The 20,120-nt window shown below is 40.0% G+C and overlaps 1 protein-coding gene across 1 annotated transcript; it reads left to right on the forward strand.

The window, feature by feature from the left end:
- The first annotated feature begins 1,600 nt into the window (after positions 1-1,600).
- On the forward strand, positions 1,601-3,938 carry LOC147455812 (uncharacterized). Its single transcript, XM_086515341.1, has one exon. It carries the CDS (start codon positions 2,696-2,698, stop codon positions 3,035-3,037), a length of 342 nt encoding a protein of 113 aa, XP_086371467.1. The 5' UTR covers positions 1,601-2,695; the 3' UTR covers positions 3,038-3,938.
- The last annotated feature ends 16,182 nt before the right edge of the window (positions 3,939-20,120 follow it).

A 20,120-nucleotide genomic window follows, 5' to 3' on the forward strand; every position in this document is an offset into this window, starting at 1 on the left:
TGCGTGTCGAGAAAGTTGTGTTGTCTCTTGGAATTGTATCAGTAAAGATAACTAGGAGCTTGGCACAATCTTGTATGACAGAGTTAATATAATCAAGCTGGAGGTAGTAAGGTTTAGGTGAGGATAGATATTGGATCGATAACAGAGTAGGAGGTATCATAAGACTCGATAAAATATAGTGAGAAGATGAGTATGAAATCCGTAAGAATGAATTTGAAAAATAAAGTTAAAAGATTACTTATCTGACGTCCTCGCATTATGGTCTGCATCGATTTTTGTGAATCCTTAAATGAGTTAGAGAAATGTAACAAAAACAAGGATTATGAAAAAAAATCATTTGATTGAAGTCAAGCAAGACAGATAATTTTAATTTTCCTATAAACTACGGTAAACCGAATAAGGTAGGGGGGTTGGCAATGAGCAATGCTATTGGATCGATAACTGAGTAGGTGGTATCATAAGACTCGATAAAATATAGTGAGAAGATGAGTATGAAATCCGTAAGAATGAATTTGAAAAATAAAGTTAAAAGATTACTTATCTGACGTCCTCGCATTATGGTCTGCATCGATTTTTGTGAATCCTTAAATGAGTTAGAGAAATGTAACAAAAACAAGGATTATGAAAAAAAATCATTTGATTGAAGTCAAGCAAGACAGATAATTTTAATTTCCTATAAACTACGGTAAACCGAATAAAGGTAGGGGGGTTGAGCAATGCTACTGTTCATTAAATGATGAGCCATTCGAAGAGGAGAGAAACCCATAAAATCTTCACAATTTGGTAAGTCCTACAAATTTGAAGTCCCGAATGAGGAATGCAGGACATTTGACAACTGCGGTTGACAAAAGGAATCGCAAAAAGAGCATGCTATATAGATGTGTCGCAATAGATGAAGTTGCGAAAAGGGGTCACCGAGCAAGCTGACAGTAGTAGTATGAGCATATAATATTTTGTACCAGCTTGTGCTAATTAAAAAATTAACCAATTGAAAATAAAATGCTAACAACATTTCTAGGTATCGCAAAGGATTTAAAATATTGTGCTACGTACCGAAAAAAGATCATGCAAATCATGCCATAAAAATCCACAAATTATAAGTAAAATAAAATCTCTGCAAACAGTGTGATGGAATCCATTGAAGATATTAGAGTTATATAAACCTAGGTCTTATGATCACTTTATGAAGCTTGATTGTGGTCGTCTCCAACATATCATTTCGTAGTTGTGTTCCAAATACTTTCTGCCCGAATTAGTGTTGTTACCCATCGCAAATTTGTACCATTCGTCAATATCCCTCAGTATGCTTCTAGTCAAATTTGTGCATTCATTATCATCTAGTCACATTGTAATCGTCTATGGGGCATAATATCGTCAATGTAATTGGGGGGGGGGGGGGGGGGGGGGGGGGGGGGGGGGGGGGATAGCGAGGGGTAGGAGAGCTAGGGTATAAAGACAAAGATAAAGCTACATCACATCTGTCATCGTCAACATCTGTCATCGTTCGTCCTATGAGATCTTGATGAACACTTGCATTGTCTATTTAGTGAGTGAGACCACTAATTAGAGTTATGAGAGTCCTCAGGTTGTTTATGCTAGAGTGGGGCAACACGAGGAGAGACATTCACAGAGGGAAATGTTTGACTGTGTGAGAGTAGAAATTAAACATTTAGAATGATGAGATCAAAACGGACTGAATCCGAGTGGATCTAATCCAATATATGGGTACAAAATTAAAATGAAGTTAAAACTAAGAGTTTAAAAACATCAGACTAAAAGGATCATCATCATGGTCAATGCCTGAGAATGCTTGACAATGGGCGTTGTCGCAGGAAGTAGTACATCAGTCACTAAAAGATCGTCTTCAATGTCCATTAATTCTGCAGTAGTGGTACGGGGAGAGCGGGAAGAGGGAGGGCAAGGTGAGATGAAAGGGTACATTACATGTCGTTAAAAGGTAAATTACTTGTGATGCGAGTTGATACAATCCTTGTGGATCTAAACCAGTGCTTGGGTACATAAATAAAAAGTCTAAAGTGAAATAATTAAAACTAAAAGTTGAAAAGAGTCAGACTGAAATCGAATGAAATCATCTTCATCATCATTAATGCCCGTGGATGTATGGCATCCGGACAAAGTATTGGAGTGGTCGTCGGAGAGCATCCTCAATGTCTACTGCTATAAGGAGTCATAGGAGGAGAGAGAAGAGAGAGCGAAATGAAATGAAATCGTATACTAACCATCTTCCAAAGGCCTATGGGACCTCACTCATGCAATCTGGGTACAAATTGAAATGAAGAAAAGTAAAAAAATTCATTAAGCAGTATCGTCAATGCTCTGACGTCGTTTGAGTCTTGTAGCAGCCGCTGCCGAGCTTCCTCAATGTCCGCCTCTGTAGGTTGTCATTCTAGAAGGGAGGAGGTGAAAGGGTGTCCTTCTTTCTGAGCTTCCTCCTTCCTTGACCCCAAGGGCTGTGAGTGTGTGGCCTTCTTTCTGAGCTTCCCTGCACTACTCTGCTCGTGACTCGCTATTATGATGCACGGCTTAACCAGCACGTAAATGATCGACCAGCTCTACAGGCGTGTAGGCAACAAATATAGATGCTGGTCATCTATCAAAACGCTTGTCAATTGAAGAGATATGTGTAGTAATTAGCCCTTGAGCTTTGTGCACAGTGAGAGTATTAATTTGTCTCATGCTGTCGCCAAAGCAGATGAGCAAAAGACAAGAGCTTCCCTCGGCATCTTGCAATATGGACGATGCTAGTGCGGATCAAGACAAGCAACATCCTTTTGATTTGGAAAACGCATCAAGCCAAACAAAACATACCCACAAGGCAGATCATGAAGAAAATTCAACAGTAGTAGATGTCGACAACAGAGGCAGCGATAGGCGCAATATCTATCGCAACGAGAGTAACTACTCCCTCGAGTTGTTGCGCTTGCAGAGTGATGGCATCCTCGAGGATCTTGAGAATAACTATGACTGCCAACTTCAGGACTGCAAGGAGAAAAGGTTCTCCTTGCCTCAAAGGTAATTGATTAATGTGAATTAATCTTCTTGTGTTGCATTGGACTTCAGACTAGAGTGTAGCATACTTTTTCTTAAACAGTGGAGTGTAGACTTAGCTGCGTCTGTTCCTACTTGCGAGACTGCTTCACCTGTGTCCGAAGCTGCCTCCAATAGATCTTGTCTTCGTGTGCATGGAGAATTGCTTCTGGTGGTTGCGGGCAATTGAATGAGAGCACAAGGGTGGAGAACTCCAATTTGTGTGTGCGAGAGATTGAGTAATAGGTTATCATGATGAAGAAAGATTATTGTTGATTTTATCTACTCGAGATTGATGCCAGCATGAACTACTAAAAATTTCATTTCTAGTTGAGCCACAATCCTATTATGCAGGGACTAGCCGAGGAGAGAGAGTGCGAGAGCCGAGAGGTTCCCAGAGCCAGTTCAGCTAGGAGAGCGTGATAATGGCCAATGGGAAGGGAGGTCGGGCTGTAGCTGGTGGGCATCAACCAAGAGTTAGAAAACAATCGCACGTCAAGTAAGAGAGTTTGCATGCCCTGAGAGTTGGTGAACAAAAGAGGGGTGGTCAGCAAAATAGAAATGGAGAGAGACCAATTCCGGGTGGCGGCTGCATGAGAACGAGAGAGAAAAGAAAGAAAGAAAAAAAAAACGGTGAGTGGTTGGTGCAACTGTTGCATGCAGTTACGTGAGAGAGGGAGAGAGAGCTAACTAAGTTGGTGTGTGTGTGTGTGTGTGTGGCTCGTATTTGTGAGAGCATGTGGCCACCAGTCGCAAAAGAGATAGTGAGTGGTCATGCGACACCAGCCGCAAGGTGGTGAGTACTGCATGGCAGTTGGGTGGTGGGCGCAGCCAATCATTGGAAGTCGTTTACTGACGAGAGGGAGAGAGAAAAATATCGAGAACTCGCATAAGAGAGAGAGAGAGTCAAGCCGCAATGGGAGCTAGAGAGACTGCTCGAGTGCATGGGGGGAGAGAGGGAAGAAGAGAGAGAGAGAGAGAGGAGAGAGAGACGAGAGAGAGAGAGAGAGAAGAGAGAGAGAGAGAGAGAGAGAGAGAGAGAGAGAGGAATTCGGATGACGACTAGATGTATTGGGTGGCTGCAAGCCAATGGTTGTAAGTTGGTGTGCATGTGTACTGCACGAGGGCCGCCTTGCATGCTGATTGAGAGAGAGAGTTGTTCACAAACACGCAGACTTGACGAACTGTAGGACACAAAATACAATGGTTTCCTTACAACTCAGACTTAAGCATGATACTTTCTTCAGATTCTCTCCCTGTGTGATGAAGACAAAAAGGAGGTGAGAGGACAACGACGCCGCAAAAGGGGGGAGAGAGAGAGAGAGAGGAGAGAGAGAGAGAGAGAGAGAGAGAGAGAGAGAGAGAGAGAGAGAGAGAGAGAAGGTGACTGGTGAGGCTGAAGAGAGAGAACGGTAGTCAAGAGAAAGAGATTTTTCATGGGATGCGAAGTGAGGGAACTGCATGTCAAAGTTGGTGCGCGCTGGTGAGTTGCATGGCGGTAGTAGATTTGAGGACGTCTAGCTGGGAGTTAGCCTGCGAGTGAGGTTAGCAACCCACGTGTGTGTGTGTTGTTGGCTCACGGATAGGTGGCCAAGCGACGTTCAGTTTGCCAGTGCATGCGAGCCAGGTTAGGGGTGATGAGCGTCGTCTCTTGACATGCTATCCCGTGCTGCAAACTCAATGCTTGGTGCCGGTTGTGATGCATGCAGCTTATACGCCATGCAAGAACGAGAGAGAGAGAGAGATTTTATTTTTTATTTTATTTTATTTATTTTTAGTACTTGTGGTTGGCAGCACGAGCCAAATGAGCTTGTCGGGCCTGCAGCTGCGCCTTCACCTACTTCTGATGACGCTACTGTCATCCGTCAGGGCTACTCTCGTGCAAGGTTGCTGCACTGATTTTGCTCAGGCTTAGGCTCGCTGGCTCTACTATTGGGAGTTTATTTACATAATTAAGAGTCAAGATCAATAATCTTGAGGGTGTTCTCCATGGTGCTCTACTAATTTTGATTGCAGACTATAATCACTACCTTGTTGACACAGTATTCACTACTTTAACGACAGTAATCTTCTACATGTATCCTAACATCCCCTTGTGTATAGTTGAGTTTGAGATTAACACTCGACGGATAATTTTGTGAACTCTCTCAACATGGATTATATACAATATTAAAATTTTATCTTCTTCTACTGCTTCTTCTAGCGGTACATACAATAAAATCATATTTCCTATTTTGCCATGATCAGATCGGGCTCCCTTGCACTCATCTTCGCTTCACTCTCACCGAGGGTTTATCCTTGTTACTCTAAATTAAAGCCTCAAACTAATCACCATGCCGTGCAACTACATATGCACTCTAATGCTTATAATATAATGATTCAAACTATCCTATTCGTATCGCTTTTCCTCATTGCAATCTGATAAAGGATTATCCTTAATGTACCCAAAAATTTTCAAAGATTTTTCCAAAAATATGTCAATCAAGATAAAATAAAATGAAGCTAATTAGAGTTGTATAATTGCACTTATCTGTGGTACTTGACTGCAAAGATCTACATTTCCAAAAAGCAAATTGTGCACCTCACTTGGATACCGAATTCAAGTCTTTGATGACTGCTTGTTACCAAGAGCGTGACCTTAGCTCTGATACCACTGCTACAAACGGAGAACGCGGTGGCCCTGCAAAATATCGAGAATGACATGCTACAAGTAATCAAATCGTGAATTTGCATACCTGATAAATCGCATAACCATAATCGAGATTGCACACGATAAAGAGAGACAAAGAGCGGTAGAGATCAAGAGAGCACGTGCTGGCGCACCTCCTAGAGCGGAGTGCTACGCCGGCACGGCGAGGGATAAGAGAGGAGAGATGAGAAGAGCAACACAGACACTAGGTGCAATCTCCCCCCGTGCAAGAGTGACCATTTCCCTTTTGCACGTATTTGTTATATAGATTTCTTGAATGGTCAAATTGGTTACAAACTGGCCGGCCGGTCATAAATGGCCAAAGCTCATAAAAAAGCACTTGAATAATAAAATGTACATGATATACAAATCCATTCGCATAGGCCAAGCTTGGTCTAGTCTTTTCCACTTGTCAACTGCAACAAATAATAGAATGTCAATTCTATAACACGTCCCACCCCTCCCTCCCTTTTCCCCCTTCTCTGTATTTCTAGGGGACAAAGCTATAATGAGGGGAAAAAATAGGTCCCCATGCCCCCTAATACCCTACCTTTTAGAGGGTATAGCTATGGCCACCACCTTCTTCCTATTGGTCCATGCTTAGTCACCCCTTAAGCTAAAGGGTTCTTTTGGGTTTCATATTTTTTCTAATAAAAGGAATGGCCTTGCCTTTAAGCAATATGTCAGTCTTTTATTGAATTTAGTTTACTTTTTTATTTTAAAATGATTTGTGGTACACAACAAAGATTCAAAAGTTTCTCAAAGATTTTTATGTTTAAACTTCTAATCATTTGTTGCACCCCCTCAAAAAAAATATGAATGAAGCTTTGGAAACAATATTTGAAAGGACATGATTTCATTCTTTTCAATTATCTTCAAGACCTTTAAAGTTTTTCTGAGGACGAGAATTTAACTCTTTTCAATTTTCTTCAAGACTATTAAAGCTTATTTGAGGACAAGAATTAAAAAACCATCACCGATATGGATACTAAGGCCTTTAGCATGTCACCCATATGGATACTAAGGCCTTTAGTAGGCCAAAAAAAAAAACAAGGTGAAGACTTCATGATGGCCTCAAGAAGGAAACATTTTTTGTTGTAGTAAATTGAGTGATTATTAGAACATATTTGACATGTTAATAGTTTGTGTTTGCAAAAAATGTGTCTCAGCTTAATATCATCATGTTTTCAATTTCATGGTTGAGAGAAAGGAAAAAAGGAGAATTTCCATCCCAAAATAGAGAAAAATAGTGTAAAAACCTGAAAAGTAAATCTATTTTTTCAAAATTTCCTCTTGTCAAATTTAACAAAAGGAATTTTGTATGTCTCGAAAAATGATTTTTCCGAAACACTTTAATGGAGAGAGAGAGAGAGAGAGAGAGAGAGAGAGATGCACGTGCGCGCACGCACACACATACATTTTTATAATGAAATTTTCAAATGAGTATAATAAAGCTTGAAATGACTTGAAATGTCACCAATCAAAGTTAATGTGATGGTGACCATTGGATGGTGAGAGATGTAAATAAGAATTGCATGCTCTTTCTACCACTCTCCTATGGCCTTCTTGGCCAAAAAAGGAAAGACTACATACATTTCATCACCTTCTTTTCTTTATTTGCAAAACTCACAATTTGTGATTGAATTATATTAATGCCAACATCAAAATTACAAAACAACCTCAAGCCCAAGCAGAGCCTTGAGGTCTTGACAAATACAAATTGGATGACTACAGCGTCTGATCGTGGCTAATTATGATCGTCTTTACAATGTAGGTGAACTGTAGATCAAGGATTTTACTTATTGCACGTTGACAACACGGCATTAGGGCCAAAAACGACTCAAAAAGGGTTGTGTAAGAAATTGGTTAAATTACTAATTATAGAGCCGTTTATGGTCAAAACGGCTCCAAATTTGTCCGTTTTTGTCATTTAAAGCATATCTACGCAATCTAAAGCGTATCTAGGTACATATCTCTAAATATTCAAAAAGATATCGTTTTCTTCACATTCCTTTGTGGCTCACCTCAAAATTTGTTTTCATTTACTTCACTTGGCGGCAAATAGCTGTTTCCACTTTTGAATCACTCGATCTCTCTTTTTTCTCTCACGTTTCGCGAGCTTATCTCTTCTTCTCTGATGCACCTTATTCTAATGCTACATTATTTTCATTATACTTTCTACTCCTTCATTACTTACAATGACTAATACATCTTCCATTAGTAATAACCGCAAGTTTCACTTGAACATTAAGCTAAGCCAGGATTATGCTACTACATGGAGTGTCTATCAAAGACTAGTTACAGCTGCAAAGGAAGCACAGCAACTTCGCAACGAGGGAAAGAAACACATTGATATATGGACGGATGGGAGCTTGTATCCACCAGATCCTCGCACTGGAAGGTATCCATCTTTTCATACACCTCATGATTTGATGAGATTTGTTGATGATGGGGTTGATGGCTTACTAGGATATAGTTCTAGGTTATCTCATTTACACATTGATCATACACATTACATTTAATATCTCAAAACTGTTTTGTCTTCAAATGCAACAAGAATTTTAGAACTTGAAAACCAAATAGCATCTCTAAAACAAGAAAATCACCAGCTTCCGACTTTAAAAGAAACTCCAATAGGATTAAGAGCACGAGTAAAACGAATGAGAGATGTAGTAAACTTAACAGAAGGGTCTGGACAAAGAAAAAAAGGATTAAAAATTACTAGAGAACATGTGACTAGTCTTTTAGGATTTAATATGTCCAATGTTCAAGAAAGGGTGAGATTTTTGAATGAGGTAATGAACAAAAGTGATATTCTTAAACTTTTGAAACTTCCTGAAAATCAAACTCAGAAGAAATTGGTATTTCAAAATTTACTAAAGATACGGGTTTACTGGTCTAACCTTCTCAAATGCAAGAAGTTTGTGACACAGTGGGGGTGAGTAGAAGGGGTTACAGGGCCATCTCTAAAACCTTGTTTCAGGTTTTAAAGTATTACAAGATTAAATCTTTTGGGTTTCCTAGGCCTCACAATGTTGGGAGAGTTAGGACTCTGTTAAACGAAGAAATATCCGAACATTTTGGAGAGTACTATCATATAGAAGGAACGATGCCATATGAAAAACAAAAAAAAAATAAAATCTTTTGAGTGTAATGTTTTTAATAACATTTGGATGAGTATAAAAAATGTTCAATCTGCTATGGTGAGATACTATAATATGCAAGAAGTAGATTGTGAAGGAAAACTTATATTTGTTATGAAATTGGATGAACCTCAAATTCAGAAATGTCAAAAAATGGAAAGTGTATCCATATCCCTTATGAATAGAGAATTGGACTATAGCCAGGGTAAGCTTGATTCCCATACCACAAAAGTCAATTGGAAATGGAACTTTGGTGGATCGGAGCAGCTCAAATACCAGTAGAAAATCACGATACATTGAAATGGCTCTTTTTGCAGACCGATATCCCTTCTGTTATACAGGACCAAAATGCAGGTGAAAAACTCTGTGTAGATGGCTTGGGTGACTTTTTTGTAGAATGGCACTTGAGTGCCGACCTAAAAGCATTAAAGTGCATGTTTGGTGTATGTGGAGGTGCCAATACCAAGTATCCATGTCTATATTGCATGGCAAGCACTTGAACAAAAGGATGGCTTGTAGAACACGAGGTTGAAAAACCACCATCGAGAAATAGTGTGAACGTCATCGACTACCCATCGTCTTCTATGATTTGGGATCCAATTCTAACAATAGATTTAAAAAATGTACATATATGTACAATGCATGCAGAGATTAGAATCTTGGACAAATGGCTTCGACTCCATCTTGATTATGCATATTCTATTAAGCCAACTAAACTTGCAGATGAGTGCATAGAAAAATGTGAGGCTTTGCTCTCTCAAATCGGTTTTCATGGTGGTCAAGTGCATTTTAAAAAAGATCCTACTCTTTTAAAAGGAACGGGTGATGTTTTGCAAGATGTTTCAATGGGTGGAGCAAAAGCCAAAAGAATTTTGAGTAACCATGACAACAAACAAGTTGATGCTATGTGAAACTGCTGGAAGGATCTTTGTGTAATAACAACCAATGTCAAAAGTAGACCAAATGTAGCCAACAAACGCATGGAAGTGTGGAAGAAGCTCGATAATTTTTTGAAAGTTTTTAGACAACAAGTTAGCTCTGCTACTTATGCAATGACTTTAAAAAGACAATAAAGCTTTTAATAACTGCTATTACAGATGCTTGGGGAGCAAAATACATCACATATTACTTGGTGACTATTCAAATACTTTCTAAAGTCCGGATAGTATTTTACATTGCATCCTATTGAGTTTAACTAACTTTTTTTTATTTTTAGCATATTATGTACCGGCATGGACCATATTTTGCAAAACAAGGACCCCTTGCAACATGGAATACTCAGGGAATGGAAAAATCTCACTATCAAGCGAGGAATTCTTTTTTCAAACATATGAAAAAGGGAGGGGGGCAAAGAAGGAGTAATGCACTAAAGGAATTATTCAATTGGTTCTATAGGAGGCAATTACAACAGATGAGATCAAACAACCATGCTGCTCAACCACAGATGGAGATTAATGCTTCACTTTGAAACTTTGTACTGAATCTTTCTAAAGAGATCCAAATTCAAAAAATATATTTTGGTGCAAAAAATTGTCGAATTTACATCAGTTTTTGATTTTTTTCATATCTCTAGGCATGTCACCCCCTTCTTTTTTTATATCCCCCAAGAAGGTTGACATTTGTCTCCTCAGCTGCTGCTGCATAGCTAGAGTAGCAAAGAAAGTATCCTACTCTTGAGGCATTGAATCCTGCAGCATATCCAAATATTCTAAGTGTTGTTGCTCTCTCAAGTAGCATGATCTTGTTTGCATTGATTTGAAGGGGAGTGTACCCTAAAACACGTGACAATATCTTCAGGGCAAACATTGGCAACTTAGGATCTTCAGAATACGGTATGTGAAAAGCACAGAAGGTAGCACTATCCAATGTAGGCATGCAATACATGAGAGAGGAGGCATCCCTTCTTGAAGAGCCCTCTATTGCTTTCCCTCTCGAGCCTTTAGATCTCCCAAGAAAATTGTCTTTATGAAGGAGTTCAATCTGCAAAACAAGACATAATGAGTAATTAAAACAAACTTGAAAAAATAGAAAGATTTCAGAAGGGAGATCAAGGTGAAACTAAATCTACCTTTTGCAACTCATCTTCGGCAATGACTTTTTCTTGAAGGAGATTGCATGATCCGGTCATCTCTCTTATGTCAACTTCCTTTCCAATTTTTTCAGCTTAAAGTCTCTGCCAAAAGATTGGATGCCAAGCTTAACAAGTCTCTTCTCAAAATCCTCATCTTTGAGGAAAGGTTTATCCTCTTCCACTCTTCTCATGTATAGAGCAAGTGCATCAGGAGCAGACAGAAAATATTTATTGGATGTCTAAAGATTAAGTGCCAAAAACTCCTCTTTTGACTCTTCTTCTGTGTCAATAAAATCTTTGGCCACCTCAAAAGCTTCAGAAATGGTTGCAATACAGTAGTCCTCCCTCATATTAAGCAGACATTGGATATGATGGAGAGGGAATACTCTTTTCCATTGATATAGAAGTAGGGAAGGTTTGGAATATTAAGGCAAGCTTCAGACACCTCTACCTCATCTGTTGGCTCATCAATGACAGTACTAGCTCTAAATTGAGCCACATCGAAATTTGCACTCTCCTGCTCCGCAGCTGCAACATCAACTTCCTCCTCTTCTAAAATTTCACTTTTCTCAAGCTGCAAAAATGTGAAAACATTTTTGTTTGTTACCTCTTCATATGTATCCTTCACTTCATCAGTTTTTCCTTGCATGTCAACTTTAAGGAACAAAAAGAAAAGAAAGGCAACTTCTTTTGGAACAAGGTTGCAAGGCTTTGAATGTAATTGACAAGAAACGGTAGGTGGACAAACAATGGAAGTCTTCTTAGAAAATCTTCCAAACCTCCTTCTTACTTTGCCTTTCTCAATTGAGTTGGTAGTAAATTCGGTTAGAAGGCAATAAGTCTTGCCATCTAAAACCAAACACTTGCCTCCAACTGCCTCTTCAAACTCTTTGAATTCTTCTGACAAAAAGTCCTTCAAATTGTCTAGGTTGAATATTTCATATGCTTTGGTGTACACTTCCATGTCACCACCATCCATCCCAGCAACCAATAGCTTCTCACTTGGACTCTCCTCCAAAATCTCCTCCCGACCTTCATTCATAGTAGAGAAAAAATCAAACTGGTGAAGCTACCTAGGCACAGGGTGAAGGTCGACAAGTACGCACCAAAGTGATATAGAGAGCAATAAGGGGGGAGGGTTCCACGATGTGCAAAGTGCTACGGTTAGGCATAGGGTGACGGTGCCACGACAAGAACGCCCAAACAAAGCGATAGGGGAGGGTTCCAGGATGTGCAACCTGCTCCGATCGCGTCGTGCGGGACCTGCCTAGTGGAGCCCAGTAGAAGCCCGAACCATGCAATAGAGGCCCCACCCAGGGTTTGCAAACGGCTACCGTCACGTCCTGCGGGACGAAGGGACCTCGAGAGACCAAAGCGACGTGTAGCACTAGTGGAGAGAAGTAAAACAAAGGCAATTTCTCGCGTCGTGTGGGACAATTAAAAGTATAACACCAATAAAAATCGAGATCAAGCTTTATATAAGGTGCAAAAAATTACCGTGTTGGAGGCTCGCCATAGAATAGGCAATCTCCCACAAAATCTATCAATCCGGAGAGAGAGAGAGCATGACCCGGCTAGGGCTTGGAGGCATCACACAAAGAATGTGCGAGAGCATCATCGGATGCAAAGATTGAGAGGATTCAAGAGTGTGCATCCTCCAATGCAAATAGAAATCATCCCAAACAACTAATGCTAATCGCACATCAAGCATCAATTCAAGCAATCATCTACACACATCAAGCAACGAAGTTAAAACACTAGTCTTGGAGTCTCTAGAGCACAACTGTAATCACATGCATTGACGATTAAGCACACAAGATCGCATTCAAGTCGGCCACCCCAACCATGCCAATCATGGTGTCCAAATCAAGTCACACATAATCAAATTAAGCTCAAGTCTTCTTAAACCTACACATACACAAGCACACCATTAGAGGACAACTCTAATCCCTCAGTCACGAGTACACCCACTCCACTTAATCGAGAGAGTTAGATAAGGACTCCACTGATCGGAGTAGCTTAGCATAAGTAAGAGTTAGATTAGAGAAGATCAACACTTCAAAACAATGAAGGAAAGTAGAGAAACATGATTGACAACATAATGAAGACTAGATTAATAAAGAGAGGATTACACTAATTACATGTGATTAGCACTAGCCTTCTAAGCATGGGCATTAAGCTCAAAGGCTAGGCCATCAAGAGCTACTCTAGGGAGAGAATTCTCAATAGGACCACTCTAGAATGACCTCTCATTAAGCATAGGTCTCTTTTATAGCTTTGGGCCTCAAACCCTTCAACTATGAGATAAAGTGAGCTCTCTAGCCTAGACTCATACAACTTTGAAACTCCTAAATGATCCCAATCCCTATACAATGAAAAGTAAATATTGTGCACTATGGCACATCCACAGCTTGGTGGATAATTGGTGTAGCCGTTAGCCGCTGCTAACACTCCCTCCTTCCTAATTTGGCGCACGTCCTCGTGTGCCGGTGAAGCAAGACACGGTGACATGGTACAAAGCAAGTCCATGGAAGAAATGTCGAGCTGCAAAACATAAGAACAAGTAATGAGCATCAAAGGCCACCGAGAATGAATAAAACATGAAGCATAAATGAACAATCGTGCAAAGTATGGAAGTTTTTATTTAGTCATTCGTTGAAAAATTAAAGCACAATCACAAGGCTACCACCCCAAGGAAAGTCTAGGTGCGACTCTCAGCTCCTTGAACCCTCAAGAAGGTGTTCCAAAAGCCTACTAGCTTACCAAGGTGACGGCTAACCCCTATCAACCCAGGGCATCGGTTTAGGGCCTTGACCAAGCGAGCCAAGGTGATTCCCCTTGCCTACCAAGTGCCAATAAGGCGCTAGGCCTCACATAGACACAACATAACATAGAATTTTTATTTTCAGGTGCCTTAGTAGCATTTTTGTTACTTTTTTGGACACTTCTTTGCTTCATGATTCATTTTTTAGCACATTTTTTAATACTTCCTTTATGAGATACTAATGGGAATTGGACTAAAAAGGACTAAAGCCTAATCATAGACCTAGGTCATGACAAAAATGAGTGGAGTATTAAGACTATCACTAAGAATCTAGGACTAGCAAGAAATAATCCTACATTAACCTAAGGTCAAGGCCAATTACCTATGATTAGCACACATAAAACCTATTTTTTTGATGAGTTTAATTTTCACAAAGCAAAGTGTTGAAACTTTAAAATGCCAAGCATTCTAACATGAAAAAACCATTTCTTAAAAGAAAAATTTCACTTAAACCAAGCAAGAGAATGAAGAGATAAAAAGAGCAAAATCATGGAAGGATTACACCTATTCATGCTCTTTTGAGCATCCTTGAGCAAGCATCCCCTTTGTGTAGAGAAGTCTCTTGATCCCTTTTATTTGCAAAAGAAGCCTTTTGAATCTAAGTGTAAACACAAGCTACAAAAGCCAATTATTGAAAAGCCATACAAAAACATTAATGAATACCTAAAGCTAGGGTCTTTCATACCCGAATTTGCCAATGGGAAAAAACCCCGGGGAAAAAAGTGCCTTTGGTTATACACCTGATGCTCTAATGTGGCAAATTTATGCATACATAACAACCATGAGAGATAAGTTGAGCTTCTACATAAGCAAATAGTGCAATTTTTACCATCTCTCATGCATAATTCAAAGTTGACTAGTTTCTAGCTCACTTGAAGTATGGAATTTAAAACAAGCCAAGAGCTAAAACATAATGCAACTTTGATGAAATGAAGCGGCTCTTCAAAGCCGAATTTTCCAATTTAAAGCTTTTCAAAAAGTTGGCTAACAACTAGCTCACATAAATTTTACAATTTTTTAGTGTGATCTTTGAGCTAGAGATGACTGCAACTTAATGAAATGGAAATGAATGGCCCTTACTAGCCAAATTTGTACATTAAAAGCTCAAAAAGTTGGCTAAACACTAGCTCAAATGAAAAAAATTGCATTTTTAGACCAAGCTATGAGCTAGCATTACAACTTTAATCCAAACATGGAATGGCTCTAATTAGCCAAATTTTGCAATGATGACCCCTCCTTGGATCAATAAAATCACACACCTGCCACATCACCCTTCAGAAAAGACTCAATGATTACTGGTCATTTAATATGAGCACTAAAAGAGTTCACAATATTACAAGCCCAAAATTTGTAATGCTATCTTATGGCTATCAAATCAAGCTCAATGTTAGTGCTTGCAGTGTTTTTTTCATTCAAGTCGAGCATTAAAATGTATCAAGCAATGCCAAGCTCAAGCGCCACTTGTCATCCACAATGTTACTCGCACATGAAGCTTAGATGCATTTCAAGAAGAGTTTGACATTTAGTGTAATGAAAACTTCAATCAAGCCGAGCACTAGATCATGCATAAGCCACATTATGTCTTCCCTTTGTTTCAACAAGCTCAACCTCGCCGCTTCAAATTTAATCATCATTAAGTGCCTTAAAGAATTCAAACTCAAAAGAAATCTAAATCGTGTTCATATTATCTTTATTGGCGGACTGTGCTTTTGAGCATCCCCAAATGTCTCTTTTGGCTCAATGATAAGCTGAATATTTTTATTTTTATTTTTTGATGGCCAACCGCCAGCATGAACAAATTCAAAACCCCCCTTTTTTTTTCTTATTAGGCCCGAGATGAAGGCATGAGTGAGAACCTCTCCTAATAAAAACAAAAAAACGGAAATATTGTTTTATGCTTGGCTTGGCCACCTGGAGGCGAAAGACAAATATTCCGTTGTGTTGTGCCATTATCGTAGCAAGTTGTGACATTGTGTGTGTGTGTGTGTGAAGTTGCTTTTGCAGAGTATTGGTTGGCTCCGCAGGTGCGATAAATGACAAATAGATTGTGTGTGTGTGTGTGTGTGTGTGTGTGTGTGTGTGTGTGTGTGTGTGTGTGTGTGTGTGTGTGTGTGTGTGTGTTATGCTCTGGAATGAAACCCGGCAGGGTTGCCCTGGCGTGTTTGTACGGAGCCGACAACCAAGGCGAGCGAAGTGGGAGCTGGATGGAACACAGGGCAACCAATCGAGACCCAGTTGGGTGAGGTTCAATTGAAGTCACAACGAGGGTCTGTGTGGTGAGCCGACTTCCAAGCTAGGCGGGTTCTCACAGCATGAAGTGTGTGTGTGTTTGTGATTGGCTTATGCAGTCAGCATGGAACGTGTACAAGCCAGCATGCAGGTAAGGTAGTGGCAACGGTTAGAGTGTGTGTGTGTGGTGTAGCATGGTCAATGGTCATAGCCAGGCTTGAGTGTGAAGTTGTGGGTGTGTGTGTGAGTAGCGCCAAGACAAATCAGGCAAGTGGCCGAGAACTCGGGAGTCAGAGGGTCTCACGTATTCAATTTGAAGGGTGTGTGTGTGGGTCTCTGCATGCGCCAAAGCTGCAAGGCTGGCATTGGTTTGGCTTTTACTAAAAATAAGGTGTGTGTGTTGTGTTTATGCCAAGAAAATCGGATGCCAATAGCTGCGGTGTGTGTGTGTGTGTTGTGTTGCGAGGTTGAGAGTCCATCCAAGGTCAGGTCAAGCTTGAAAAAAGGTGAGGAAAAGCCTTTTTTTAAAAATTTAAAATTTTCTCTTGGGGCTTGTTCCCACCGCCACAAGTGTCATGAAGAGAGTGTAAAGTATAATGCACACACAAATTATTGGGATGCCAATTTCAATGCAACACATAGATCGACCTCTTTTGATAAGTTCAAAGTTTTGAACACATTCTTAACACAGTCGATCATGCATACTCACCATGTAATGAGGCCAATCAAGCAATTCTTGCAAAGTGTGTGCGAGTGTGTGTGGATTGGCGAGGAGCATAAAGTCACAATTCATACATGAGCTCCACATTCATCCTCGCAAGTGTATTCCTCTCATGATATCAATGCTCAAAATTTTACAATGGCGCAAACAAAAAATGGATTCCAATCAAAATCTTCACTCACACAAGCGTCAAATGAGCTAGCATGATCTACTTCCATTCTAATTTGTATTGCAGACATGACATGCGGCAGGAAAAGACCCAAATTTATTGCAAGAAAAGCATGCACACACCAATCAAAATAATTGGACGCATTGACCATCATTTTAATCATTGCAACATAAATTGCTCATTTCATCTTCGAAAATTCCCAAATTCAATACCACATTTCCATGTTCATACAAATTTTCAATCATAACAATGGCATACAAACAATTTGTCCACAATTGTGCATCGATTGAGCAATCAGCTTCAACCATTTTGTCAAATTTGTGGTGCATCTACTAACCTTTAGCCACTTTAATCATCACAATTGGTAAAATACCAATTAATCATTCACAATTTAGGCATAATTGGCCATTAATTAGGCACACACACCTAAATTAGGCCGTTGATTTGTGCAAAAAATTCATTAAACACTCATTGCATTTCATCAATTGCACACTGGATCACACATACATGAGTATATACATGCTAAATTAACTCAATTTTAATCAAAAATTGATCCAATTTTAACTCAATTTAGCATTGCACACACACAAAAATTAGGTGCACAAATCCAATTTTTTTCCTCAATTGGCAATGAAATTAGGCCAATTCCTAATGATTGCACACACATTCAAGTCTTGCCCTAATTTTGGCAATTAGGCCTACTCCATGACCGGAATAGCCTTACATACACATCAATTTAGTGATTTGCACACACAATTTATGCAAAACTACCATTCCTCAAGCATCTAGGCATCCAATTTCATTCCAATTTCATCAAATTAAGCATAAATTCCATCAATTAGGCACACACACCTAATTTTAGCAATGATTTAGCAACTCAATGGGATCAACTTAATCAATCAAAAATTGAATGGAGTAGGTCAATCCACTTACAATTGATTACTTGCTCGCTTAATCTTTGCTCCTCGTGTAGACACTCCATTGCACACACATGTGTGCAACTCCGATTCGGTCCAAAATTGATCAAAAAAATGACCAAAATCAACACTCAATCACATGATTAGGCATAGATTAGAGAAATTAAGAGTGATGATCCTCCTCAATTAAGGGGATTTAGCATACATTCCAAATCAAAATTAGTGGTTAGGTTAGCACAATTAGCATGAATGGGATGCAAAATTAGTGAAGGTTAGTGAAAAAATAGCAAAATCAAAAGAGAATTTAGGGTTTTTGGGATGAAATGACTCTATACACATCTAATTAAACCTAATTGCACTACACCCAAATCAAATCCTACCTAATTACAAGAAATCGGTAATCAAATTACTCTTATCTTTTGCAACCTCAACTCCACTAGCGTAGGCAACCCGTTCCCCGGCAACGGTGCCAATGTTGGAGGCTCGCCATAGCATAGGCAATCTCCCACAAAATCTATCAATCCGGAGAGAGAGAGAGAGAGAGCATGACCCGGCTAGGGCTTGGAAGCATCACACAAAGAATATGCGAGAGCGTCATCGGATGCAAAGATTGAGAGGATTCAAGAGCGTGCATCCTCCAATGCAAATAGAAATCATCCCAAACAACTAATGCTAATCGCACATCAAGCATCAGTTCAAGCAATCATCTACACACATCAAGTAATGAAGTGAAACACAGTAATCTTGGAGTCTCTCGAGCACAACTCTAATTACATGCATTGACGATTAAGCACACAAGATCGCATTCAAGTCGGCCACCCCAACCATGCCAATCATGGTGTCCAAATCAAGTCACACATAATCAAATTAAGCTTGAGGCTTCTTAAACCTACACACACACAAGCACACCATTAGAGGACAACTCTAATCCCTCAGTCACGAGTACACCCACTCCACTTAATCGAGAGAGTTAGATAGGGACTCCACTAATCGGAGTAGCTTAGCATAAGTAAGAGTTAGATTAGAGAAGATCAACACTTCAAAACAATGAAGGAAAGTAGAGAAACATGATTGACAACATAATGAAGACTAGATTAATAAAGAGAGGATTACACTAATTACATGTGATTAGCACTAGCCTTCTAAGCATGGGCATTAAGCTCAAAGGCTAGGCCATCAAGAGCTACTCTAGGGAGAGAGTTCTCAATAGGACCAATCTAGAATGACCTCTCATTAAGCATAGGGCTCTTTTATAGCTTTGGGTCTCAAACCCTTCAACTATGGGATAAAGTGAGCTCTCTAGCCTAGACTCTTACAACTTTGGAACTCCTAAATGATCCCAAGCCCTATACAATGAAAAGTAAATATTGTGCACTATGGCACATCCACAGCTTGGTGCATAATTGGTGTAGCCATTTGCTTTCAACAGTCGTTGTACGGACGGTTGGCTGTATACTCTCTCACGTACTCATTTTTTACCTTTCCCCAAACCACACATTCGCATCGTGTCGTACCTCCTAAACGACCCGCACATCCCCTTTGTGCAAGTCTTATTCTTTCTTCCATCGACCCATGCTACCCCTCCTCGCCCAATTCTTTGCACTTCCGGATTGTTTCTTATTCCTAACCGGTACGACGTGATACGGGCAAGTGCTAGATGGTGGGTGGCCAAGCTATCACGTCGTGCGGTTGTCCATCCTTGATTCATTGCCAAGATCAACAGCTTCATATATGACGCGGCTCGGACATGTTCTAGCATGTGGGTGACCCGGCTATCGCGTCGTGCAGGTGTCCTTCATTGATTCATTGCCAAGGCTCAACAGCTTCACATATGACGCGATCCGGACATGTTCTAGGATGTGGGTGACCCAGTATCGCATCGTGCAGGTGTCCTTCCTTGATTCATTTCCAAGGTCAACAGCTTCACATACGATGCAATACAGACATGTTCTAGAGTGTGGGTGACCCGACTATCACATCGTGCAGGTGTCCCTCCATGATTCCTAGCCAAAGTCATTAGCTTCACATACGACGCGATACGGACAGCTTGTAGATTGTGGGTGACCCAGCTATCACGTCGTGCGGTGTTTGTACTTTTTGACCCAAATGGTGAGGACGAAGCAGACTGCAAGAAAAGTCTACCAAGACCCAAATGATCCAGAAAAAGATGATTTAGAGAAAGAAGATCCAGAGAAACCACCACCTCCACAACCTCGTCAAAGGCCCACTGCTAGAAAAAGGTTGAATTATCAAGTCAAGTCTTTAAGAGAAATAATAAAAGCACAAAATTCTACTTGTCTACTGATTCC

Source organism: Adiantum capillus-veneris, chromosome 6 (genome assembly GCF_014529385.1).
Source record: "Adiantum capillus-veneris isolate H3 chromosome 6, ASM1452938v2, whole genome shotgun sequence".
NCBI classification, from domain to species: Eukaryota; Viridiplantae; Streptophyta; class Polypodiopsida; order Polypodiales; family Pteridaceae; genus Adiantum; species Adiantum capillus-veneris.